This window comes from Heptranchias perlo, chromosome 42 (assembly GCF_035084215.1).
Source record: "Heptranchias perlo isolate sHepPer1 chromosome 42, sHepPer1.hap1, whole genome shotgun sequence".
Classification (NCBI taxonomy): domain Eukaryota; kingdom Metazoa; phylum Chordata; class Chondrichthyes; order Hexanchiformes; family Hexanchidae; genus Heptranchias; species Heptranchias perlo.
Window position 1 is genome coordinate 13,572,539 of NC_090366.1, and position 26,700 is coordinate 13,599,238.

The 26,700-nt window shown below is 47.7% G+C and overlaps 1 protein-coding gene across 1 annotated transcript; it reads right to left on the reverse strand.

Annotated features, from left to right (window-relative positions):
* Positions 1-444: 444 nt before the first annotated feature.
* On the reverse strand, positions 445-26,644 carry LOC137306150 (basement membrane-specific heparan sulfate proteoglycan core protein-like). The gene is made up of 19 exons (XM_067975208.1): positions 25,136-26,644; positions 24,317-24,398; positions 21,295-21,663; positions 20,655-20,948; positions 19,546-19,827; positions 16,163-16,444; positions 15,025-15,306; positions 13,858-14,139; positions 12,720-13,001; positions 11,553-11,834; positions 10,379-10,660; positions 9,213-9,494; positions 8,040-8,321; positions 7,097-7,378; positions 6,222-6,497; positions 5,644-5,937; positions 4,007-4,103; positions 2,989-3,070; positions 445-2,423 (listed from the first exon to the last, which is right to left on the reverse strand). The coding sequence occupies exons 2-19, from the start codon at positions 24,354-24,356 to the stop codon at positions 2,175-2,177; spliced, it is 4,521 nt and encodes a 1,506-aa protein (XP_067831309.1). The 5' UTR covers positions 24,357-24,398; positions 25,136-26,644; the 3' UTR covers positions 445-2,174.
* Between the last annotated feature and the right edge of the window lie 56 nt (positions 26,645-26,700).

The window sequence follows — 26,700 nt, forward strand, 5'->3', positions numbered from 1 at the left end:
GAGGATATTTTCCCCACTGTTCTCCCGTCCTCCCCTGTGACCCACGTTGGGTTTTCTGTTCCTGGGACTCAAGGCAGCCCTTCGATAGTTGGCCTATGTGTCTGTTCTTCAAGCGTCGGCCCAGTGAGTTTGACCAAACGAACAAAGTGGGAGTGGGGGGCGGGGGGCTCACAGCCAGGCCTGGCCCTGCCCTCAAATTGTGGGGGGGTGCAGTGAAGATTTCCCCAGTACCTGTGTGTTAATAATATCGTAAACACAGTGGGAAGATTTCCTCTGGACTCTGAGATGCAAAAACTGCGACCCTTCAGTGCCACCACTGGCCGGAGGTAATAATTACAGTGTGACAAGTTGACATAGAAAGTTTCCATTATAAATGTGGACATGGGAATTTACATCATGTGGGGGTAAAATGCAACATAGGAAATAATGTTTTGTAGACACAAATTGTGCACAGATGTAAGATGTTTAATAAAGATATAACTGTACATAACAGTCTTCGCATTTTATTCAGTTGTGTTAATAAATGTAATATTACACATAATCCTTATGATTCATGCAACCTTTCACAGCATAAAAAGCAGCAATAATCATAAAGAAGGTTCAGATCTGACACCAAAGTTGAGTGGCACCACATTTCAGAACATTACTATTCGACCATGTTGGCTGCACGCAGTAAGGCAGTGCCTCAGTTATGATGTGCCCACACAGCAGGGCTGGGGTACACCAGGTTCAAAGGGCATGATTATTTGTTGGCATGCAACGCATTTATTGCCAGCATGGTTCCCCCTGTAGCAAGACACCCCTTGGTTCCATTATGACTCTGTGTCGATCAAAGTTACCACGAACACAACTTGCATTTATATAGCGCCTTTAACGTAGTAAAAATGTCCGAAGGCGCTTCACAGGAGCGTAAATCAGACAGAAAATGACGTCAAGCCACGTAAGGAGATATTAAGACAGGTGACCAAAAGCTTGGTCAAAGAGGCAGGTTTTAAGGAGCGTCTTAAAGGAGGAGAGAGAGAGGCGGAGAGGTTTAGGGAGGGAATTCCAGAGCTTAGGGCCCAGGCAGCTGAAGGCACGGCCGCCAATGGTGGAGCGATGGAAATCGGGGGATGCGCAAGAGGCCAGAATTGGAGGAGCACAGAGATCTCGGAGGGTTGTAGGGCAGGAGAAGGTGACACTGATAGGGAGGGGGGCGGCCACGGAGGGAATTGAAGACGTGGATGAGAATTTTAAAATGGAGGCGTTCCCGGACCGGGAGCCGATGTCGGTCAGCGAGCACAGGGAGGTGATGGTGAACGGGACTCGGTGTGATTCCAGTCTCAGCTCTGAACGTGATGGAGGCCCAGCTCTGACGGGTTCACAACTTTCACAGATGGTCTCACTGAGTGTTTGTGAAAACGGAACTGGGCCCCACAATAAACGCTGACAGCAGACACCTCTTGTTCCCTGTTCTTCTGCAATATTCATCATTTCAGCAGGAAGAAGAGTTGCTGATAAGGAACTTCAATCGTAGAATCTTACAGTACAGAGGAGGCCATTCGACCCATCGTGCCTGTGCTGGCTCTTTGAAAGAGTAATCCAATTAGTCCCACTCCCCCCTGCTCTTTCCCCGTAGCCCTGCAAATTTTTCCCCTTCAAGTATTTATCCAATTCCCCTTTTGAAAGTTATTATTGAATCTGCTTCCACCGCCCTTTCAGGCAGCGCATTCCAGATCAGAACAACTCGCTGCGTAAAAAAATTCTCCTCATCTCCCCCTCTGGTTCTTTTGCCAATTACCTTAAATCTGTGTCCTCTGGTTACCGACCCTCCTGCCACTGGAAACATTTCCGAATGGGGAAAGAGTGCAGGAATGGGACGAAGGGGAGAGACTCGATGGGCCAAATGGCCACTTCCTGCACTATGGAATTCCCTGATTCTACGCAGGGAGCTCCTATCACCTCCTCCACCAGTCACATTTGATTATTGCATGAAGTTTGTGCTGAGAGAGACACACATTTGTATCTATTGCCCACAGTTTGAGCATCAAGTTATCCCTGATCAAGCATTTCATCGAAATCAGGCAAAGCGCAAAACCCTTTCAGTCACTCTCCCCCCCTCTCCCCCCAGCAGGCTGTCTGGTGTTACCAGGAATCTCAGCCCCCTCCCTCCTCCCCCTCTACCCGTTTCACGCTCATTTTGACTGGAATTTGATTTGTGCGTATTCTGTGCCCTCCGCCTTGTGAACAGTCCCGTCACCGCTGGGCAGCTTGAGGAAGTTGATGTTGGCGTAGAGAAGGTCCTCCTGGTCCCTGGGCTGTTCCTGTCCGGCATCTCCTCCTGCAGGACCTTCAGGGAGGTTCTGGGCACCTGGTATCTCCGCCTCGTTTGTTTCGTCACTGCTGGTGTTCCAGGGGTTAACAACGTCTGTGTTCTGGGCCTCCTACAAAGAAATTGGAAGCACGAGATATCGTTAGACCATTTACCACCTTTACCGGGACTATAAGGGTTAAATTATGAGGTTGCAGAGACTAACTAGTGTCAGCTGTGTCTCAGAGGGTAGCACTCTCTCTCTCTCGCCTCTGAGTCAGGAGGTCATGGGATCGAGTCCCCATTCCAGAGACTTGAACCTTGACCCCCATATTCCAGGCCGACATTCCCCCTGCTCTTCTTCGAAATAGTGTCCGTGGCATCCTTCATGTCCCACCTGGGAGGGGCAGGTGGGGCCTTGGTTTAACGTCTCATCCGAAAGACGGCACCACTGACAGTGCAGCACTCCCTCGGCACTGACACTGGGAGAGTCGGCCTGGATTACGGGGCTCGAGCCTGTGGAGTGGGGGCTCGAACCCACGACCTTCTGACTCGGAGGCGAGAGACTGACACCCCACTGGGCCACGGCCGACACCACAGACAGAAACTCGTGGGCAAACCAACCGGGGAATCTCCGACAGGTGTCAACTACCTGCTGAGATTGAGGCTTTGGACAAGGTGCAAACAGGTCCCGTTACCTCGTGTATCCCAGAGAATGGACTGTTGGTCATTTCAACATCACTGGCCTCCGAAGCTCTGTTCTCAGTTGCTTCCTTCCTCCTGCAAAAGCAGAATATAACACTGTGGTTATTATATATCGGAGTGTCAGAGGAGGACATGTACAGTCTCCACTGTAACGTTACAGCATGTACTGGGCTGTCTCTGTAATTGCTTCTGTCTGCATACATAAAATCATAAAATCACACAGCACAGAAGGAGGCCATTTGCCCATCATGTCTGTGCTCTTTGAAAGAGCTATCCAATCAGTCCAACTCCCCCCTGCTCTTTCCCCCATAAACCTGCAATTTTTCCCCCTCCAATTCCCCTTTTGAAAGTTATTATTGAATCTGCTTCCACCGCCCTTTCAGGCAGCGCATTCCAGATCATCACAACTCGCTGCGTAAAAAACATTCTCCTCATCTCCCCCTCTGGTTCTTTTGCCAATTATCTCCAATCTGTGTCCTCTGGTTACCGACCCTCCTGCCACTGGAAACAGTTTCTCCAGAACTGAGAGGTTATAAACTATCAGGAAAGGCTGAACAGGCTGGGGCTCTTTCCTCCAGAAAAGAGAAGGCTGAGGGGTGACCTGATTGAGGTCTTTAAAACTATGAAAGGGTTCGATAGGGTAGATGTCGAGATGTTTCCACTTGTGAGAGAGACCAAAATTATTGGCCATAAATATAAGATAGTCACTAATAAATCCAATGGGGAATTCAGGAGAAACTTCTTTACCCAGAGAGTGGTGAGAATGTGGAACTCGCTCCCACAAGGAGTAGTTGAGGTGAATAGTGTAGATGGATTTAAGGGGAAGCTGGATAAACACATGAGGGAGAAAGGAATAGAAGGATATGGTGATAGGGTGAGATGAAGTAGGGAGGGAGGAGGCTCGTGTGGAGCATAAACACCGGGATAGACCAGTTGGGCCGAATGGCCTGTTTCTGTGCTGTACATTCGATGTAATTCTGTGTAAAATTAAAGTGAACAATTCTCACGTACTTTTTCACACACTTGAAGATTAAGAACCCGGCCAGTGTTCCACACAATGTGATTCCAGCACCAAGCAATGCTCCTTTCCATTCATGTGTTTCTCTACCTGTAAGAAACAACCATTAATTACTGCAGCCCGGTTTTAGTCCGATGCTCCGATGTAACTTGAGGAGCGATCCCATCGCTCCATTTTAAAAATTCATTCTGGGGAGGCGGGCGTCGCTGGCAAGGCCGGCATTTATTGCCCGTCCCTAGTTGCCCTGAGAAGGCGGTGGTGGGCCTTCTTCTTGAACCGCCAATAGTGGGTTTGATCCGACTGAGAGTCTCGCGAGGACCCACTCCAGAGGGCAGTTAAGAGACAACCGCGTTGGTGTGGGGTCTGGAGTCACGTGTAGGCCCAGACCGGGTAAGGACGGCAGGTTTCCTTCCCCTAAAGGACATCAGTGAAAGAGTTTATATATGTGATATCGATATATATCAACCAACATCACTAAAATAACAGGTAATCTGGTCATCATCACCTCGCTGTTTGTGGGATCTTGCTGTGCGCAAATTGGCTGCTGCGTTTCCTACATTACAACAATGACTACACTTCAAAATCATTTCATTGGTTGTAAAACGCTTTGGGATGTCCTGAGATCGTGAAAGGCACTATATAAATGCAAGTTTTTTTTAATTTAATATCTACGTCTATAATATTTATATATGTAATATCTATATGTGTAATATTTATATATGTTATATTTCTCAACCTCCAGTCTCTCCTTATTTACTCGATCAAAACCCTTCATGATTTTGAACACCTCTATTAAATCTCCCCTCAACCTTCTCTGCTCCAAGGAGAACAATCCCAGCTTCTCCAGTCTCTCCACATAACTGAAGTCCCTCATCCCTGGTCCCATTCTGCAACAATCCGCTGTCTTGTATCAGAAAAGAACAACAGCAAATTGCATTTATATAGTGACTTTAGCGGAGTAAAATGTCACAAGGCGCTTCACAGGAGCGATTATGAGACAAAATTTGACACCGAGCCACATAACGAGATATTAGGACAGGTGACCAAAAGCTTGGTCAAAGAGGTAGGTTTTAAGGAGCGTCTTAAAGGAGGAGAGAGAGAGGCGGAGAGGTTTAGAATCATAGAAGTTTACAACATGGAAACAGGCCTTTCGGCCCAACATGTCCATGTCGCCCAGTTTATACCACTAAGCTAGTCCCAATTGCCTGCACTTGGCCCATATCCCTCTATACCCATCTTACCCATGTAACTGTCCAAATGCTTTTTAAAAGACAAAATTGTACCCCCCTCTACTACTGCCTCTGGCAGCTCGTTCCAGACACTCACCACCCTTTGAGTGAAAAAATTGCCCCTCTGGACCCTTTTGTATCTCTCCCCTCTCACCTTAAATCTATGTCCCCTCGTTATAGACTCCCCTACCTTTGGGAAAAGATTTTGACTATCGACCTTATCTATGCCCCTCATTATTTTATAGACTTCTATAAGATCACCCCTAAACCTCCTACTCTCCAGGGAAAAAAGTCTCAGTCTATCCAACCTCTCCCTATAAATCAAACAGGTTTAGGGAGGGAATTCCAGAACTTCGGGCCCGGGTGGCTGATCGGAGACCGATTCCAGAAGGTTCTCTCACCTTTGACCCACAGAGACACCTGGAACCTCGCCTCTCCGTGTTTGTTTCTAACCGAGCAGATGGCCTTCACCTCCTTCTCATCCTCTCGTCCCCTCATGGTCAGTGTGCCCGTCGCTAGATGCCCGTTGCTGACCCGCGATGTCGCCAGATGGCCGTGCGTCTGGTTGCCGGTGAAGTTGCCGCGGGGGAGGTGCCACGTGAGGTTACCCGGAGGGTTGGATCTGGTCGCGCAGACGCAGGTAATGCCCTGGTCCCTCCAAGCGCACTCCGACACATCGGAAATCTCCGGCTTATCTAAGGGCACAAAAAAGAACATATATGTACGTCGGACCGTCGAACGTAGAGAGTAAGACAGAGGCTAACGCTGTGGGAACCTCACGCAAAAAGTGGCATGGCACCACCCTTGGCAGGAGGGTGTAATTACAGCGTGACGTTTACATAGCCAGTTTCCATTATAAATGTGGACATGGGCCGTAATGGGAAACTTTGACGCTGAAATCGTGATGACAGGAAGGAAGCGTCGTTGGACAGGAAGTGCATGAGTTTTTAATAAGATACAGATATAGTAAACTACTTACACTCCACACTCAGGTGTACAATGGGAGAGGTACTGCTGCCCAATGGGTTACTGGCTGTGCAGTAGAAATCAGCATCATTCTCCCGTGTTACGTGAGCTAAGTTGATGGACCGAGCACTTGTATTTAACTGGGCTCTCGTGTTGCCATCGATCCTGAACCAGACATAACCAGATGCCGGAGGAACACTTTCACTGGAACAGGTTAGCGTGACATTGTCTCCCTCTCTTATTCCGTGCATGGCTCGACTGAAGATCACTGCTGTTCCCTTGGGTGGATCTGAAAGAAGATCAGAGTCAACAGGGTCATGACTATTCCCCACGCTCTCCCCTCCGTAAACTTCAGCTCATCCAAAACTCTGCACCGAGTCCCGTTCACCCATCAGCCCCTGTGCTCGCTCACCGGCATTGGCTCCCAGTCCAGCAACGCATCCAATTAAATATTCTCATCCTCGTGTTCAAATCCCTCCATGCCCCTTGCACCCTCCCTATCTCAGTAACCTCCTCCAGCCCCGACAACCCTCCGAGATCTCTGCGCTCCTCCAAGTCTTGCCTCTTGTCCATCTTACACTCCCTTCGACCCACCATTGGCGGCCGTGCCTTCTGTCGTGTAGGCCCGAAGCTCTGGAATTCCCTCCCTCAAATTCTCCACCTCTCTCTCCTCCTTTAAGATGCTCAAAACAGAATTTGATACCGAGCCACATAAGGAGATATTAGGACACGTGACGAAAAGCTTGGTCAAAGAGGTAGGTTTTAAGGAGCGTCTTCAAGGAGGAGAGAGAGGCGGAGAGGTTTAGGGACGGTGGGTGTACGCGTAACACTCTTTGTTATATTAATTTGTTTTTATTCAGCGAGATGTGGAAGTATCTCCAGACTCACGTTCCACGGTGATGGTTATGGAACTCTCCACAGCCCCATGTTCATTCTCCGCCACACACCGATACTCTCCAGCGACCCTGGATGTCACGTGAGGAAGCTCCAATCGCACCTCGTTGTTGGAACTGCTTCTGATCACTGTGACTCCGAGATGTTCCCACCTCAGGTTAGAAGCTGGGAAGCTTTCGACAGAGCAATGTATGGCTGTAGAATTCCCTTCCGTTATACTGATCGATGAATCTTTAATCGTATCAAGAGAAGTAATTGAGAGATTCCTCGGAGCGTCTAAAGACAAATAGGGATTTATAGTGAGCAAACACAGCGCACAGCAAGAGCCCATGCATCATCTATCTGTATCTTTTGAAGTGTTCTCACTGTTGTAATCCAGACAAACGAGGCGGCCAGTTTGCATCGACTGTGAAACACTCTGAGAGATCCTGAGGATGGGGCAGGTGAGATACCAATGCAAGTTCTTTCTTTCTGTCCTTTAGACTTACTTGCCCTTGATGTATGTGCCCCCCATTTGGGGCAATGTGAGGGAACGATGTGATATTGGGGGCAAAGCCTACAACTCTTTGAGCCGGACACTGCTCGTCTAATCCAGAGTCTCGATGGCTTTTCTTGGAGTGTTTCAACACAAAGCCCATGATCCAGGCTGACCCTTCAGTGCAGTACTGAGGGAGGTCAGGCAACTCATAGGTGTGTGTGAGTGAGTCTTTAATTGTACATGTATGTGTGTGCACGTGTCTCATTGCCTATCTGTGTGTGCATGTGTTTGTGTCCATATGTGTGTGTGTATGTGCATGTGTGTGTGGGTGCATGTGTGTGTGCTTGTCTTTGTGGGGGGGTGTGTGTGCATTTGCGTGCTTGTCTGAGCACGCGTGTGCGTCAGTGTGCGTGTGTGTGTGCATTTGTATGAGAGATGTGGAAGTATCTCTAGACTCACGTTCCACGGTGATGGTTATGGAACTCTCCACAGCCCCATGTTCATTCTCCGCCACACACCGATACTCTCCAGCGACCCTGGATGTCACGTGAGGAAGCTCCAATCGCACCTCGTTGTTGGAACTGCTTCTGATCACTGTGACTCCGCGATGTTCCCACCTCAGATTGGAAGCTGGGAAGCTTTCGACAGAGCAGTGTAGGGCTGTAGAATTCCCTTCTGTTACACTGATCGATGAATCTTTAATCGTATCAAGAGAAGTAATTGAGAGATTCCTTGGACCATCTAAAGACAAATAGAGATTACATTTTGAGCAAACGCAATGCACAGCAAGAGCCCATGCTTCATCTCTCTGTACCTTATGTCTGCATGCATTTCCGGGCATCTTTCCCCATTATGAGTTCCTGCGCCCACATTTGTAATGGAAACTGCCTATGTAAACGTCACGCTGTAATTACACCCTCCCACCAATGGAGGCGTTGTCCATCTAGAAAGAAAGTGCCTTTCTTGTTGTCAAGATGTCCCAAAGGGCTTGAAAGCCAATGAATTACTTTTGAAGTGTTGTCACCGTTGTAATCGAGGCAAACATGATCAGCGAGTTTGCATTGACTGTGAAACATTCCAAGAGATCCTGAGGATGGGACAGGTGAGATACCAATGCAAGTTCTTTCTTTCTGTCCTTCAGACTTACTTGCCCTTGTGGTATGTGCCCCCCGTTTGGGGCAATGTGAGGGAACGATGTGATATTGGGGGCAAAGCCTACAACTCTTTGAGCCGGACACTGCTCGTCTAATCCAGGGTCTCGATGGCCTTTTTTGGAGTGTTTCAACACAAAGCCCATAATCCAGGCTGACCCTTCAGTGCAGTACTGAGGGAGGTCAGGCAACTCATAGGTGTGTGTGAGTGAGTCTTTAATTGTACATGTATGTGTGTGCACATACCTGCGTGTGCACTTGTCTCACTGCCTATTTGTGTGTGCATGTGTTTGTGTCCATATGTGTGTGCGTGTGCGTGTGTGTGTGCATGTGCGTGTGCATATGTGAGTGTGTGCACGTGTGTGTGCTTGTCTTTGTGGGGGTGTGTGAGTGCATTTGCGTGCTTGTCTGAGCACGCGTGTGCGGCAGTGTGCGTGTGTGTGTATTTGTATGAGAGATGTGGAAGTATCTCTAGACTCACGTTCCACGGTGATGGTTATGGAACTCTCCACAGCCCCATGTTCATTCTCCGCCACACACCGATACTCTCCAGCGACCCTGGATGTCACGTGAGGAAGCTCCAATCGCACCTCGTTGTTGGAACTGCTTCTGATCACTGTGACTCCGAGATGTTCCCACCTCAGATTGGAAGCTGGGAAGCTTTCGACAGAGCAGTGTAGGGCTGTAGAATTCCCTTCTGTTATACTGATCGATGAATCTTTAATCGTATCAAGAGAAGTAATTGATAGATTGCTTGGAGCATCTAAAGACAAATAGAGATTTCATTTTGAGCAAACGCAATGCACAGCAAGAGCCCATGCTTCATCTCTCTGTACCTTATGTCTGCATGCATTTCCAGGCATCTTTCCCATTATGAGTTCCTGCGCCCACATTTATAATGCAAACTGCCTATGTAAACGTCACGCTGTAATTACACCCTCCCACCAATGGAGGCGTTGTCCACCTAGAAAGAAAGTGCCTTTCTTGTTGTCAAGATGTCCCAAAGGGCTTGAAAGCCAATGAATTACTTTTGAAGTGTTGTCACCGTTGTAATCGAGGCAAACATGATCAGCTAGTTTGCATTGACTGTGAAACATTCCGAGAGATCCTGAGGATGGGACAGGTGAGATACCAATGCAAGTTCTTTCTTTCTGTCCTTCAGACTTACTTGCCCTTGTGGTATGTGCCCCCCGTTTGGGGCAATGTGAGGGAACGATGTGATATTGGGGGCAAAGCCGACAACTCTTTGAGCCGGACACTGCTCGTCTAATCCAGGGTCTCGATGGCCTTTTTTGGAGTGTTTCAACACAAAGCCCATAATCCAGGCTGACCCTTCAGTGCAGTACTGAGGGAGGTCAGGCAACTCATAGGTGTGTGTGAGTAAGTCTTTAATTGTACATGTATGTGTGTGCACATGCCTGTGTGTGTATGTGTCTCACTGCCAATCTGTGTGTGCATGTGTTTGTGTCCATATGTGTGTGCGTGTGCGTGTGTGTGCGTGTGCATATGTGTGTGTGTGCATGCGTGTGTGCTTGTATTTGTGGGGGTGTGTGAGTGCATTTGCGTGCTTGTCTGAGCACACGTGCGCGGCAGTGTGCGTGTGTGTGTGTATTTGTATGAGAGATGTGGAAGTATCTCTAGACTCACGTTCCACGGTGACGGTTATGGAACTCTCCACAGCCCCATGTTCATTCTCCGCCACACACCGATACTCTCCAGCGACCCTGGATGTCACGTGAGGAAGCTCCAATCGCACCTCGTTGTTGGAACTGCTTCTGATCACTGTGACTCCGCGATGTTCCCACCTCAGATTGGAAGCTGGGAAGCTTTCGACAGAGCAGTGTAGGGCTGTAGAATTCCCTTCTGTTATACTGATCGATGAATCTTTAATCGTATCAAGAGAAGTAATTGAGAGATTCCTTGGAGCATCTGAAGACAAATAGAGATTTCATTTTGAGCAAATGCAATGCACAGCAAGAGCCCATGCTTCATCTCTCTGCACCTTATGTCTGCATGCATTTCCGGGCATCTTTCCCCATTATGAGTTCCTGCGCCCACATTTATAATGCAAACTGCCTATGTAAACGTCACGCTGTAATTACACCCTCCCACCAATGGAGGTGTGGTCCACCTAGAAAGAAAGTGCCTTTCTTGTTCTCAAGATGTCCCAAAGGGCTTGAAAGTCAATGAATTACTTTTGAAGTGTTGTCACTGTTGTAATCGAGGCAAACATGATCAGCTAGTTTGCATTGACTGTGAAACATCCCGAGAGATCCTGAGGATGGGACAGGTGAGATACCAATGCAAGTTCTTTCTTTCTGTCCTTCAGACTTACTTGCCCTTGTGATATGTGACCCCGTTTGGGGCAATGTGAGGGAACGATGTGGTATTGGGGGCAAAGCCTACAACTCTTTGAGCCGGACACTGCTCGTCTAATCCAGGGTCTCGATGGCCTTTGTTGGAGTGTTTCAACACAAAGCCCATAATCCAGGCTGACCCTTCAGTGCAGTACTGAGGGAGGTCAGGCAACTCATAGGTGTGTGTGAGTGAGTCTTTAATTGTACATGTATGTGTGTGCACATACCTGCGTGTGCACTTGTCTCACTGCCTATTTGTGTGTGCATGTGTTTGTGTCCATATGTGTGTGCGTGTGCGTGTGTGTGTGCATGTGCGTGTGCATATGTGAGTGTGTGCACGTTTGTGTGCTTGTCTTTGTGGGGGTGTGTGAGTGCATTTGCGTGCTTGTCTGAGCACGCGTGTGCGGCAGTGTGCATGTGTGTGTGTATTTGTATGAGAGATGTGGAAGTATCTCGAGACTCACGTTCCACGGTGATGGTTATGGAACTCTCCACAGCCCCATGTTCATTCTCCGCCACACACCGATACTCTCCAGCGACCCTGGATGTCACGTGAGGAAGCTCCAATCGCACCTCGTTGTTGGAACGGCTTCTGATCACTGTGACTCCGAGATGTTCCCACCTCAGATTGGAAGCTGGGAAGCTTTCGACAGAGCAGTGTAGGGCTGTAGAATTCCCTTCTGTTATACTGATCGATGAATCTTTAATCGTATCAAGAGAAGTAATTGATAGATTCCTTGGAGCATCTAAAGACAAATAGAGATTTCATTTTGAGCAAACGCAATGCACAGCAAGAGCCCATGCTTCATCTCTCTGTACCTTATGTCTGCATGCATTTCCAGGCATCTTTCCCCATTATGAGTTCCTGCGCCCACATTTATAATGGAAACTGCCTATGTAAACGTCACGCTGTAATTACACCCTCCCACCAATGGAGGCGTTGTCCACCTAGAAAGAAAGTGCCTTTCTTGTTGTCAAGATGTCCCAAAGGGCTTGAAAGCCAATGAATTACTTTTGAAGTGTTGTCACCGTTGTAATCGAGGCAAACATGATCAGCTAGTTTGCATTGACTGTGAAACATTCCGAGAGATCCTGAGGATGGGACAGGTGAGATACCAATGCAAGTTCTTTCTTTCTGTCCTTCAGACTTACTTGCCCTTGTGGTATGTGCCCCCCGTTTGGGGCAATGTGAGGGAACGATGTGATATTGGGGGCAAAGCCGACAACTCTTTGAGCCGGACACTGCTCGTCTAATCCAGGGTCTCGATGGCCTTTTTTGGAGTGTTTCAACACAAAGCCCATAATCCAGGCTGACCCTTCAGTGCAGTACTGAGGGAGGTCAGGCAACTCATAGGTGTGTGTGAGTAAGTCTTTAATTGTACATGTATGTGTGTGCACATGCCTGTGTGTGTATGTGTCTCACTGCCAATCTGTGTGTGCATGTGTTTGTGTCCATATGTGTGTGCGTGTGCGTGTGTGTGCGTGTGCATATGTGTGTGTGTGCATGCGTGTGTGCTTGTATTTGTGGGGGTGTGTGAGTGCATTTGCGTGCTTGTCTGAGCAAACGTGCGCGGCAGTGTGCGTGTGTGTGTGTATTTGTATGAGAGATGTGGAAGTATCTCTAGACTCACGTTCCACGGTGACGGTTATGGAACTCTCCACAGCCCCATGTTCATTCTCCGCCACACACCGATACTCTCCAGCGACCCTGGATGTCACGTGAGGAAGCTCCAATCGCACCTCGTTGTTGGAACTGCTTCTGATCACTGTGACTCCGCGATGTTCCCACCTCAGATTGGAAGCTGGGAAGCTTTCGACAGAGCAGTGTAGGGCTGTAGAATTCCCTTCTGTTATACTGATCGATGAATCTTTAATCGTATCAAGAGAAGTAATTGAGAGATTCCTTGGAGCATCTGAAGACAAATAGAGATTTCATTTTGAGCAAATGCAATGCACAGCAAGAGCCCATGCTTCATCTCTCTGCACCTTATGTCTGCATGCATTTCCGGGCATCTTTCCCCATTATGAGTTCCTGCGCCCACATTTATAATGCAAACTGCCTATGTAAACGTCACGCTGTAATTACACCCTCCCACCAATGGAGGTGTGGTCCACCTAGAAAGAAAGTGCCTTTCTTGTTCTCAAGATGTCCCAAAGGGCTTGAAAGTCAATGAATTACTTTTGAAGTGTTGTCACTGTTGTAATCGAGGCAAACATGATCAGCTAGTTTGCATTGACTGTGAAACATCCCGAGAGATCCTGAGGATGGGACAGGTGAGATACCAATGCAAGTTCTTTCTTTCTGTCCTTCAGACTTACTTGCCCTTGTGATATGTGACCCCGTTTGGGGCAATGTGAGGGAACGATGTGGTATTGGGGGCAAAGCCTACAACTCTTTGAGCCGGACACTGCTCGTCTAATCCAGGGTCTCGATGGCCTTTGTTGGAGTGTTTCAACACAAAGCCCATAATCCAGGCTGACCCTTCAGTGCAGTACTGAGGGAGGTCAGGCAACTCATAGGTGTGTGTGAGTGAGTCTTTAATTGTACATGTATGTGTGTGCACGTGTCTCATTGCCTATCTGTGTGTGCATGTGTTTGTGTCCATATGTGTGTGTGTGTATGTGCATGTGTGTGTGGGTGCATGTGTGTGTGCTTGTCTTTGTGGGGGGGTGTGTGTGCATTTGCGTGCTTGTCTGAGCACGCGTGTGCGGCAGTGTGCGTGTGTGTGTGTATTTGTATGAGAGATGTGGAAGTATCTCTAGACTCACGTTCCACGGTGACGGTTATGGAACTCTCCACAGCCCCATGTTCATTCTCCGCCACACACCGATACTCTCCAGCGACCCTGGATGTCACGTGAGGAAGCTCCAATCGCACCTCGTTGTTGGAACTGCTTCTGATCACTGTGACTCCGAGATGTTCCCACCTCAGATTGGAAGCTGGGAAGCTTTCGACAGAGCAGTGTAGGGCTGTAGAATTCCCTTCTGTTACACTGATCGATGAATCTTTAATCGTATCAAGAGAAGTAATTGATAGATTCCTTGGAGCATCTAAAGACAAATAGAGATTTCATTTTGAGCAAACGCAATGCACAGCAAGAGCCCATGCTTCATCTCTCTGTACCTTATGTCTGCATGCATTTCCAGGCATCTTTCCCCATTATGAGTTCCTGCGCCCACATTTATAATGGAAACTGCCTATGTAAACGTCACGCTGTAATTACACCCTCCCACCAATGGAGGCGTTGTCCACCTAGAAAGAAAGTGCCTTTCTTGTTGTCAAGATGTCCCAAAGGGCTTGAAAGCCAATGAATTACTTTTGAAGTGTTGTCACCGTTGTAATCGAGGCAAACATGATCAGCTAGTTTGCATTGACTGTGAAACATTCCGAGAGATCCTGAGGATGGGACAGGTGAGATACCAATGCAAGTTCTTTCTTTCTGTCCTTCAGACTTACTTGCCCTTGTGGTATGTGCCCCCCGTTTGGGGCAATGTGAGGGAACGATGTGATATTGGGGGCAAAGCCGACAACTCTTTGAGCCGGACACTGCTCGTCTAATCCAGGGTCTCGATGGCCTTTTTTGGAGTGTTTCAACACAAAGCCCATAATCCAGGCTGACCCTTCAGTGCAGTACTGAGGGAGGTCAGGCAACTCATAGGTGTGTGTGAGTAAGTCTTTAATTGTACATTTATGTGTGTGCACATGCCTGTGTGTGTATGTGTCTCACTGCCAATCTGTGTGTGCATGTGTTTGTGTCCATATGTGTGTGCGTGTGCGTGTGTGTGCGTCTGCATATGTGTGTGTGTGCATGCGTGTGTGCTTGTATTTGTGGGGGTGTGTGAGTGCATTTGCGTGCTTGTCTGAGCACACGTGCGCGGCAGTGTGCGTGTGTGTGTGTATTTGTATGAGAGATGTGGAAGTATCTCTAGACTTACGTTCCACGGTGATGGTTATGGAACTCTCCACAGCCCCATGTTCATTCTCCGCCACACACCGATACTCTCCAGCGACCCTGGATGTCACGTGAGGAAAGTCCAATCGCACCTCGTTGTTGGAACTGCTTCTGTTCACTGTGACACCGCGATGTTCCCACCTCAGATTGGAAGCTGGGAAGCTTTCGACAGAGCAGTGTAGGGCTGTAGAATTCCCTTCTGTTAGACTGATCGATGAATCTTTAATCGTATCAAGAGAAGTAATTGAGAGATTCCTTGGAGCATCTGAAGACAAATAGAGATTTCATTTTGAGCAAATGCAATGCACAGCAAGAGCCCATGCTTCATCTCTCTGCACCTTATGTCTGCATGCATTTCCGGGCATCTTTCCCCATTATGAGTTCCTGCGCCCACATTTATAATGCAAACTGCCTATGTAAACGTCACGCTGTAATTACACCCTCCCACCAATGGAGGTGTGGTCCACCTAGAAAGAAAGTGCCTTTCTTCTTCTCAAGATGTCCCAAAGGGCTTGAAAGTCAATGAATTACTTTTGAAGTGTTGTCACTGTTGTAATCGAGGCAAACATGATCAGCTAGTTTGCATTGACTGTGAAACATCCCGAGAGATCCTGAGGATGGGACAGGTGAGATACCAATGCAAGTTCTTTCTTTCTGTCCTTCAGACTTACTTGCCCTTGTGATATGTGACCCCGTTTGGGGCAATGTGAGGGAACGATGTGGTATTGGGGGCAAAGCCTACAACTCTTTGAGCCGGACACTGCTCGTCTAATCCAGGGTCTCGATGGCCTTTGTTGGAGTGTTTCAACACAAAGCCCATAATCCAGGCTGACCCTTCAGTGCAGTACTGAGGGAGGTCAGGCAACTCATAGGTGTGTGTGAGTGAGTCTTTAATTGTACATGTATGTGTGTGCACGTGTCTCATTGCCTATCTGTGTGTGCATGTGTTTGTGTCCATATGTGTGTGTGTGTATGTGCATGTGTGTGTGGGTGCATGTGTGTGTGCTTGTCTTTGTGGGGGGGTGTGTGTGCATTTGCGTGCTTGTCTGAGCACGCGTGTGCGTCAGTGTGCATGTGTGTGTGCATTTGTATGAGAGATGTGGAAGTATCTCCAGACTCACGTTCCACGGTGATGGTTATGGAACTCTCCACAGCCCCATGTTCATTCTCCGCCACACACCGATACTCTCCAGCGACCCTGGATGTCACGTGAGGAAGCTCCAATCGCACCTCGTTGTTGGAACTGCTTCTGATCACTGTGACTCCGCGATGTTCCCACCTCAGATTAGATGCTGGGAAGCTTTCGACAGAGCAGTGTAGGGCTGTAGAATTCCCTTCTGTTATATTGATCGATGAATCTTTAATCGTATCAAGAGAAGTAATTGAGAGATTCCTTGGGGCGTCTAAAGACAAATAGAGATTTTATTTTGAGCAAACGCAATGCACAGCAAGAGCCCATGCTTCATCTCTCTGTACCTTATGTCTGCATGCATTTCCGGGCATCTTTCCCCATTAAGAAAAATAGGGTGGTAATAGTAGGGGACTTTAACTTTCCCAACATTGACTGGGACAGCCATAGCATTTGGGGCTTGGATGGAGAGAAATTTGTTGAGTGTATTCAGGAGGAATTTCTCAATCAGTATGTGGATGGCCCGACTAGAGAGGGGGCAAAACTTGACCTCCTCTTGGGAAACAAGGAAGGGCAGGTGACAGAAGTGTTAGTGAGGGATCACTTTGGGACCAGTGATCATAATTCCATTAGTTTTAAGATAGCTATGGAGAAGGATAGGTCTGGCCCAAAAGTTAAAATTCTAAATTGGGGAAAGGCCAATTTTGATGGTATTAGACTGGAACTTTCAGAAGTTGATTGGGAGAGTCTGTTGGCAGGCAAAGGGACGTCTGGTAAGTGGGAGGCTTTCAAAAGTGTGTTAACCAGGGTTCAGGGTAAGCACATTCCTTATAAAGTGAAGGGCAAGGCTGGTAGAAGTAGGGAACCTTGGATGACTCGGGAGATTGAGGCCCTAGTCAAAAAGAAGAAGGAGGCATATGACATGCATAGGCAGCTGGGATCAAGTGGATCCCTTGAAGAGTATAGAGATTGCCGGAGTAGAGTTAAGAGAGAAATCAGGAGGGCAAAAAGGGGACATGAGATTGCTTTGGCAGATAAGGCAAAGGAGAATCCAAAGAGCTTCTACAAATACATAAAGGGCCAAAGAGTAACTGGGGAGAGAGTAGGGCCTCTTAAGGATCAACGAGGTCATCTATGTGCGGAACCACAAGAGATGGGTGAGATCCTGAATGAATATTTCACATCGGTATTTACGGTTGAGAAAGGCATGGATGTTAGGGAACTTGGGGAAATAAATAGTGATGTCTTGAGGAGTGTACATATTACAGAGAGCGAGGTGCTGGAAGTCTTAACGCGCATCAAGGTAGATAAATCTCCGGGACCTGATGAAATGTATCCCAGGACGTTATGGGAGGTTAGGGAGGAAATTGCGGGTCCCCTAGCAGAGATATTTGAATCATCCACCGCTACAGGTGAGGTGCCTGAAGATTGGAGGGTAGCAAATGTTGTGCTTTTGTTTAAGAACGGCGGCAGGGAAAAGCCAGGGAACTACAGACCGGTGAGCCTGACATCTGTAGTGGGCAAGTTGTTGGAGGGTATTCTGAGGGACAGGATCTACAGGCATTTGGAGAGGCAGGGACTAATTAGGAACAGTCAGCATGGTTTTGTGAGAGGAAAATCATGTCTCACGAATTTGATTGAGTTTTTTGAAGGGGTAACCAAGAAGATAGATGAGGGCTGTGCAGTGGACGTGGTCTACATGGACTTCAGCAAAGCCTTTGACAAGGTACCGCATGGTAGGTTGTTGCATAAGGTTAAATCTCATGGGATCCAAGGTGAGGTAGCCAATTGGATACAAAATTGGATTGACGGCAGAAGACAGAGGGTGGTTGTAGAGGGTTGTTTTTCAAACTGGAGGCCTGTGTCCAGTGGTGTGCCTCAGGGATCGGTGCTGGGTCCGCTGTTATTTGTTATTTATATTAATGATTTGGATGAGAATTTAGGAGGCATGGTTAGTAAGTTTGCAGATGACACCAAGATTGGTGGCATCGTGGACAGTGAAGAAGGTTATCTAGGATTGCAACGGGATCTTGATAAATTGGGCCAGTGGGCCGATGAATGGCAGATGGAGTTTAATTTAGATAAATGTGAGGTGATGCATTTTGGTAGATTGAATCGGGCCAGGACCTACTCTGTTAATGGTAGGGCGTTGGGGAGAGTTATAGAACAAAGAGATCTAGGAGTACAGGTTCATAGCTCCTTGAAAGTGGAGTCACAGGTGGATAGGGTGGTGAAGAAGGCATTCGGCATGCTTGGTTTCATTGGTCAGAACATTGAATGCAGGAGTTGGGATGTCTTGTTGAAGTTGTACAGGGCATTGGTGAGGCCACACTTGGAGTACTGTGCACAGTTCTGGTCACCCTAATTATAGAAAGGATATTATTAAACTAGAAAGAGTGCAGAAAAGATTTACTAGGATGCTACCGGGACTTGATGGTTTGACTTATAGGGAGAGGTTAGACAGACTGGGACTTTTTTCCCTGGAGAGTAGGAGGTTTAGGGGTGATCTTATAGAAGTCTATAAAATAATGAGGGGCATAGATAAGGTAGATAGTCAAAATCTTTTCCCAAAGGTAGGGGAGTCTATAACGAGGGGGCATAGATTTAAGGTGAGAGGGGAGAGAAACAAAAGGGTCCAGAGGGGCAATTTTTTCACTCAAAGGGTGGTGAGTGTCTGGAACGAGCTGCCAGAGGCAGTAGTAGAGGCGAGTACAATTTTGTCTTTTAAAAAGCATTTGGACAGTTACATGGGTAAGATGGGTATAGAGGGATATGGGCCAAGTGCAGGAAATTGGGAATAGCGTAGTGGTATAAACTGGGCGACATGGACATGTTGGGCCAAAGGGCCTGTTTCCATGTTGTAACTTCTATGATTCTATGATTCTATGATTATGAGTTCCTGTGCCCACATTTATAATGGAAAATTCCTATGTAAACATCACGTGGTAATTACACCCTCCCACCAATGGAGGCGTTGTCCATCTAGAAAGAAAGTGCCTTTCTTGTCCTCAAGATGTCCCAAAGGGCTTGAAAGCCAATGAATTACTTTTGAAATGTTGTCACCGTTGTAATCTAGGAAAACATGATCAGCTAGTTTGCATTGACTGTGAAACATTCCCAGAGATCCTGAGGATGGGACAGGTGAGACACCAATGCAAGTTCTTTCTTTCTGTCCTTCAGATTTACTTGCCCTTGTGGTATGTGCCCCCTGTCCATGGGTGTATGTACGTGTGGCTATGTGTGAATGGATGTGTGTGTGCATGTGTGCGTGGGTGTGTGTGCATGTGTGTGTGCATGTGTGCGTGTGCGCGTGTGTGAGGGTGTGCTCATGTGTGTGTGTGTGCGTGAGAGATGTGGAAGTATCTCTAGACTCACGTTCCACGGTGATGGTTATGGAACTCTCCACAGCCCCATGTTCATTCTCCGCCACACACCGATACTCTCCAGCGACCCTGGATGTCACATGAGGAAGCTCCAATCGCACCTCGTTGTTGGAACTGCTTCTGTTCACTGTGACTCCGAGATGTTCCCACCTCAGATTGGAAGCTGGGAAGCTTTCGACAGAGCAGTGTAGGGCTGTAGAATTCCCTACTGTTATACTGATCGATGAATCTTTAATCGTATCAAGAGAAGTAATTGAGAGATTCCTTGGAGCGTCTAAAGACAAATAGAGTTTGGTCAACTTCCATTGGCTGTGAAACACTCTGAGAGAACCTGAGATCATGAAAGGTGTGATATCAATCAATGCAAGTTCCTTCATCACAAAGCTCAGAATCTGGGCCGATACTCACAGTGCAGTGGTGAGGGAGTGCTGCACTGTCGGAGGGTCAGTACTGAGGGAGCGCTGCACTGTCGGAGGGTCAGTACTGAGGGAGCGCCGCACTGTCGGAGGGTCAGTACTGAGGGAGAGCCGCACTGTCGGAGGGTCAGTACTGAGGGAGTGCTGCACTGTCGGAGGGTCAGTACTGAGGGAGCGCTGCACTGTCGGAGGGTCAGTACTGAGGGAGTGCTGCACTGTCGGAGGGTCAGTACTGAGGGAGCGCTGCATTGTCGGAGGGGCAGTACTGAGGGAGCGCTGCACTGTCGGAGGGTCAGTACTGAGGGAGTGCTGCACTGTCAGAGGGTCAGTACTGAGGGAGCGCTGCATTGTCGGAGGGTCAGTACTGAGGGAGTACTGCACTGTCGGAGGGTCAGTACTGAGGGAGCGCTGCATTGTCGGAGGGTCAGTACTGAGGGAGCGCTGCATTGTCGGACGTGCCGTCTTTCGCATGAGACTTTAAACTCTCTCAGTTGTCCGTAGAAGAAGCCTTGACTCTATTCAAAGAGGAGTTCTCCCCAGGGTCCTGGAGCCAATATTTATCCCTCAACCAGCATCACTAAAAAAACAGTTTATCCGGTCATCATTACATTTCTGTTTGTGGGATCTTGCTGTGCATAATGTAGACATTCACTGGCAATGTAGAATAAAGGATGTTGGTACTTACATTGAACAGTTAGTGCGAGGGTCCGTTCCGATGAAACAGATGGAAAGCTGACTCTACAGGTGAGAGTCTGCCCGTAGTGTTTGGGTGATGGGACCAGAGTCAGAACAGAAGAATATGTCAGAGTTCCACCATGCTGAGTTACACTGTTTGAGACAGACCCGGGAACATCAGTGGGATTGTCCCAGGTTAAGTCAGGTGCTGTTCCCCCGCACGTTGTGTTGAAGGTGCAGGTTATTTTGCAAGATTTACCCTCAATAATTTCAGGAGCGAATATTGTGGGTTTATCTGTGAAATCTGGCAGAGAATACATCCTTTTAGTTAAATATAACTTGGAGAATCAGTTCAAATATAAACCACAGTCCCACAAGGGGGTCTTTTCTCCAGAAAAGAGAAGGCTGAGGGCTGACCTGATAGAGGTCTTCAAAATCTCATAAAATTGACAATTAATGGACACGGTCAAGACATTGAATCATTGATTATAAAGTGAGTATTAACGGTTGCTTTAAGACTGAACTGGAAGGTATCGCCTGGTTATTGATGATCAGAAGCTGCGTTATTATAATGTTTTGTGTTAATAGTTTATATTATTTCCCATTGACTGTTGAAAGTGAATTGATGAGTAATTATAAACAGCACTTACCGGAAACGTGAAGCTGTGTTGCTGGGTAATAGTTGAAGTTTTCCCCGTTGTCAAATTCTACTCTGAAAAAATAAGGACCTGCATCTTCCGCTGTGATGTTGTTTATAATCAGGGAACAGTCGCCATCTTTCAGGTCTCCAGACAGACCGGTCCGATGTCTGAACCGGTCCGACTCGTGTCTGTGGTCCTTGGAGTGAAAGGCTAGGGGAGCCCATGGTCTCACTTTCTCAGTGTTAAACCAGACTCCATCTCGCTGTTTGTTTGCCAAATTCGATGGATAACTGTAATGGCATGGAATCAGGGCACACAAACCTTTCTGTGCTCTCACATCTCGTGGGGTGTCGGCCTTCCACTCTTGTGACAATACAGCTGAGGAGAAAAAATATCGATATTTAGCACTGGATGGCTCGTAGATCCACTGGACTCGAGATCCACCATCCCCCCCTTCCATCACTGGCCTACTGTGGCTCCAGTGTGTACCATCTACAGGGTACACATGGAACTCCCCAAGGTTACAGTGACAGCATCTCCCTCCCCTGCAACCTCTACCACCCAAAAGGTCAAGAGCAGCAATGTTGGAGGTTGCTCATCAACTCCAAGTTCCCCTCCGAGTCACACACCATCCCGAGTTGGAGATATATCGGCCGTTCCTCCATCGTCACTGGGTCAATATCCTGGAACTCGCACACGGACTGCAGCGGTTCAAGTAGGCGGCTCACCACCACCTTGTCAAGGGGTAACTAAGGATGGGCAATAAATGCCGGCCTCGCCAGCGACACCCACATCCCAAGAATGAATATAAAAAGCAGCACAGTACATTCTGTGATTGGGGATGAAGGGTTGGGCAGTCAATATTATTGTGAAACCAAATATCGGATAGTCTCATATGTGTAATGTGACACCGAGCCACATAAGGAGATATTAGGACAGGTGATCAATAACTGGGTCAAAGAGGTAGGTTTTAAGGAGCGTCTTAAAGGAGGAGAGAGAGGGGCGGAGAGGTTTAGAGCGTGAATTCCAGAGCTTGGGCCCAGACGGCTGAAGGCATTGCCTCCAATGGCGGGGTGAAGGAAATCGGGGATGCATCAGAGGCCAGAATTGGAGGAGCGCAGAGATCTCGGAAGGTTGTCGGCCTGGAGGAGATTACAGAGATAGGGAGGGAATTGAAGACGTGGATGAGAATTTTAAAATGGAGGCGTTGCTGGACCGGGAGCCGATGTCGGTCAGCGAGCACAGGGAGGTGATGGTGAACGGGACTCGGTGTGATTCCAGTCTCAGCTCTGAACGTGATGGAGGCCCAGCTCTGACGGGTTCACAACTTTCACAGATGGTCTCACTGAGTGTTTGTGAAAACTGAACTGGGCCCCACAATAAACGCTGACAGCAGACACCTCTTGTTCCCTGTTCTTCTGCAAAATTCATCATTTCAGCAGGAAGAAGAGTTGCTGATAAGGAACTTCAATCGTAGAATCTTACAGCACAGAGGAGGCCATTCGACCCATCGTGCCTGTGCTGGCTCTTTGAAAGGGCTATCCAATTAGTCCCACTCCCCCCTGCTCTTTCCCAATAGCCCTGCAAATTTTTCCCCTTCAAGTATTTATCCAATTCCCCTTTTGAAAGTTATTATTGAATCTGCTTCCACCGCCCATTCAGGCAGCGCATTCCAGATCAGAACAACTCGCTGCGTAAAAAACATTCTCCTCATCTCCCCCTCTGGTTCTTTTGCCATTTATCTTAAATCTGTGTCCCCTGGTTACCGACCCTCCTGCCGCTGGAAACAGTTTCTCCTTATTTATATCGAAACCCCTCATGATTTTGAACACCTCTATTAAATCTCCCCTTAACCTTTTCTGCTCCAAGGAGAACAATCCCAGCTTCTCCAGTCTCTCCACATAACTGAAGTCCCTCATCCCTGGCACCATTCTGGTAAATCTCCTCTGCACCCTCTCCAAGGCCTTGACATCCTTCCTAAAGTGCGGTGCCCAGAATTGGACACAATACTCCAGCTGAGGCCTAACCAGTATTTTATAAAGGATTTAGTATATCTTCCTTGCCTTTATATGTCTCTATTTATAAAGCCCAGGATCCCATATGCCTTCTTAACAGCTTTATCAACTTGTCCTGCCACCTTCAAAGATTTGTGTACGGAAACCCCCAGGTCTCCCTCTTCCTGCACCCCCTTTAAAATTGTACCATTTGGTTCATTTAGCCATATAATTGCCATTCAATATTTTCAATGAATCTCTTGCTGTCGGGGAGTGAAATCTGCCCGAATCTGATCCGGATAACGAGTCAGAGACTCGCTCGACGACACAACTTACTGATGTCAGTGAAGGCTTCGTTCGATCCGATCTCTACAGTTTCCTGCCCGATGGGTTCGGTTAGAATTACCCTCCCGATAGAATCATTTCCTGTTCATTCGAGCCTTAAATAAACCCTGTATTTATATAGCGCCTTTAACGTAGTAAAACGTCCCAAGGTGCTTCACAGGAGCGTTAATCAGACAAAATTTGACACCGAGCCACATAAGGAGATATTAGGACAGGTGACCAAAAGCTTGGTCAAAGAGGTAGGTTTTAAGGAGCGTCTTAAAGGAGGAGAGAGAGAGGCGGAGAGGTTTAGGGAGGGAATTCCAGAGCTCAGGGCCCAGGCAGCTGAAGGCACGGCCGCCAATGGTGGAGCGATGGAAATCGGGGATGGGCAAGAGGCCAGAATTGGAGGAGCGCAGAGATCTCGGAGGGTTGTAGGGCTGGAGGAGGTTGCAGTGATGTGGGGGGGTGGGGGTGGGGAGAGGAGGCCATGGAGGGATTTGAACACGAGGATGATGGTTTTAAAATCGAGGTGTTGCCGGACCTGGAGCCGATGTCGGTCAGCGAGCACAGGGGGTGATGGGTGAACGGGACTCGGTGCCAGTTAGTACACTGAGTCACTGCTGAATTTGGTCTCTCGTCATAACTCAATAACAATGATCGTTTGCACCGACTATTATCCATAAATATCTCCGACCTGACGATGATATTACCTTGGAGAAGTGACAGGAGGAAGTAAGGTTTCCTGATCATTGTCCACTCTCAGATAGTTCATCAACTTCTCACTCTCAAGGTCTGAAAGAGAAACAAGTAAATGAGAACTCACCTCTTGCCCGACAGCTCTGCAGATATTAAAACTGCTTCTAGACAATGTCTTCACGGACTGATTTGATTCTATGTGTGATGATGGGTTGTCTGCAGTGAGTTACAAGGCTTCAAGAAAGAGAAAAAAAGACAGAACTTGCATTTCTATCGTGTTTTTCACGACCTCAAGACATCCCAAAGCGCTTTACAGCCAATGAAGTAATTTTGAAGTGTAGTCTCTGTTGTAATGTAGGAAACGCAGCAGCCAATTTGTGCACAGCAAGATCCCACAAACAGCAATGTGATAAATGACCAGATCATCTGATTTTTACTGATGGTGTTGTGGATAAATATCGGCCCCAGGACACCGGGGAGAACTCCCCCTGCTCGTCTTCCAATAGTGGTCTTGGGATCTTTGACTTTCCACGTCAGAGGGCAGACGGGGGCCTTGGTTTAATGTCTCATCTGAAAGACGGCACCTCTGACACTGCAGCACTCCCTCAGGACTGGCACTGGGGAATGTCGGGTTGGATTATTTGCTTAAATCCCTGGATTTCCCTAGTCCTTGAACTGGAAAGATGTCGTGTTCGACAGACTTCAGCTCTACACCCCCATTGCAATAAAAAGTAGAGATCTTTAGACGGCATAAATCTCTCTCTACAAAGTCGCGACACCAACAAAGAGCGACATTGGTCGTGGAAGTTCATTACAATCGTTGCTTTACTTACCCAGGACCTGTCCGACTGCTCGTGTGGAGAGTAAATGCCAGCACGCACTGCTTGGGCTGAATGGCCTTTTCCTGTGTTGCGGCCCCTGTGTATTTAATTAGAAATGGTTGGTCTGTCACTGTGAGTCAGATGAGGAAGTGAGAAACAAGTGAGAAAATACCACTTTGCACAAATGAAGGACCTTTGACTGTTGTTTTAAGCAAACTGTTAACCCTTTGTGTCCTGACGCTGCGACGTTAATCCAGAGATTTCAAGTCCCCACTCCACAAACTTGAGCCCATAATCCAGGCTGACACTCCCAGTACCGAGGGAGTGCCGCACTGTCAGAGGTGCCGTCTTTTGGATGAGATTAAAAAGAGACCCTCTCAGGTTTCACACTCATCTCCCACACTCTCACACCTTTATCCTTAATCTCTCTCACACTCTGATTCACACACTCACTATCCTTCACTCACACTCTAACACACACCCACTCACTCTCATTATCCTTAATCCCTCTCACACTCTGATTTACACACTCACTATCCTTCTCTCACACTCTAACACACACCCACTCACTCTCATTATCCTTAATCTCTCTAGTACACTCTGATTTACACACTCACTGTCCTTCTCTCACTTTCCTCCACTCACACCCACTCACTCCAAGTAATGTTCACTGTCACAGTCTCAGGAGACCAGAGGAAAGGGGGAATGTGAGACACTGGTGAAAGAGGGGGGGAGAGAGAGAGAGGATGAGAGGGAGGGCATGAGAGGAGAAGGGAGAGGATGAATGAGACAGGGAAAGAGGAAGGGAAAGAGAGAAACAGGCAGGAGAGAGTGCAATCTTAATTCCAAGAACACGGTTGTGAATAAATCATGTGTAAAGCCACTTTGAGTGCCAGCTTCGAAATGTCTTGCTTGTTTCTCTAGCAGTAGCTGTGTTAACGGAGAGACTGTCTGTCTGCATGTTACTACACTGTACTTGGTAAGCATGTAATTTGCTCCTGGTATCGGTGTCAGCTTGGCTCAGTTGGTAGCACTCTCGCCTCGGACTCAAAACTGATGTTTGGTCTCGGTAGGAACAGCGATGGGGGTTGGGAGGAAGGAGGATATTTTTCCCCACTGTTCTCCCGTTCTCCCCCGTGATCCACGCTGGGTTTTCTGTTCCAGGGACACGAGGCTGCCCTCCAATAGTTGGCCTGTGTGCCTGTTCTTCATGCGTAGGCCCAGTGAGTTTGCCTGGTCCTGCCCTCAAGTTGTTGGGGGAGGGGGTTAAAATTTCCCCAGTCCTCTGTCTTAACAACATCGTAAACACAACAGGAAGATTCCCCCAGTCCCTGCGTGTCAATAATATCGTAAACACAGCGGGACGATTTCCTCTGGACTCTGAGATGCAAAATCCGTGACACAACAGCACCACCACTGGCCGGAGATAATAATTACAGCGTGACAAGTTTACATAGAAAGTTTCCATTATAAATGTGGACCTACGAATTTATACCATGGGGGGGAGCAAAAGGCAACACAGGATCGAATGTTTTGGAGACACAAATTGTGTACAGATGTAAGATGTTTAATAAAGA

Coding starts and splice junctions, on each gene's coding strand:
- LOC137306150 (XM_067975208.1), bottom strand. CDS start 24,356: ATGATCAGGAAACCTTACTTCCTCCTGTCACTTCTCCAAG. Junction 15,307..16,162: donor CATAACCATCACCGTGGAAC/GTGAGTCTGGAG, acceptor ATTTGTCTTCAG/ATGCTCCAAGGAATCTCTCA. Junction 7,379..8,039: donor CATAACCATCACCGTGGAAC/GTGAGTCTAGAG, acceptor ATTTGTCTTTAG/ACGCTCCGAGGAATCTCTCA.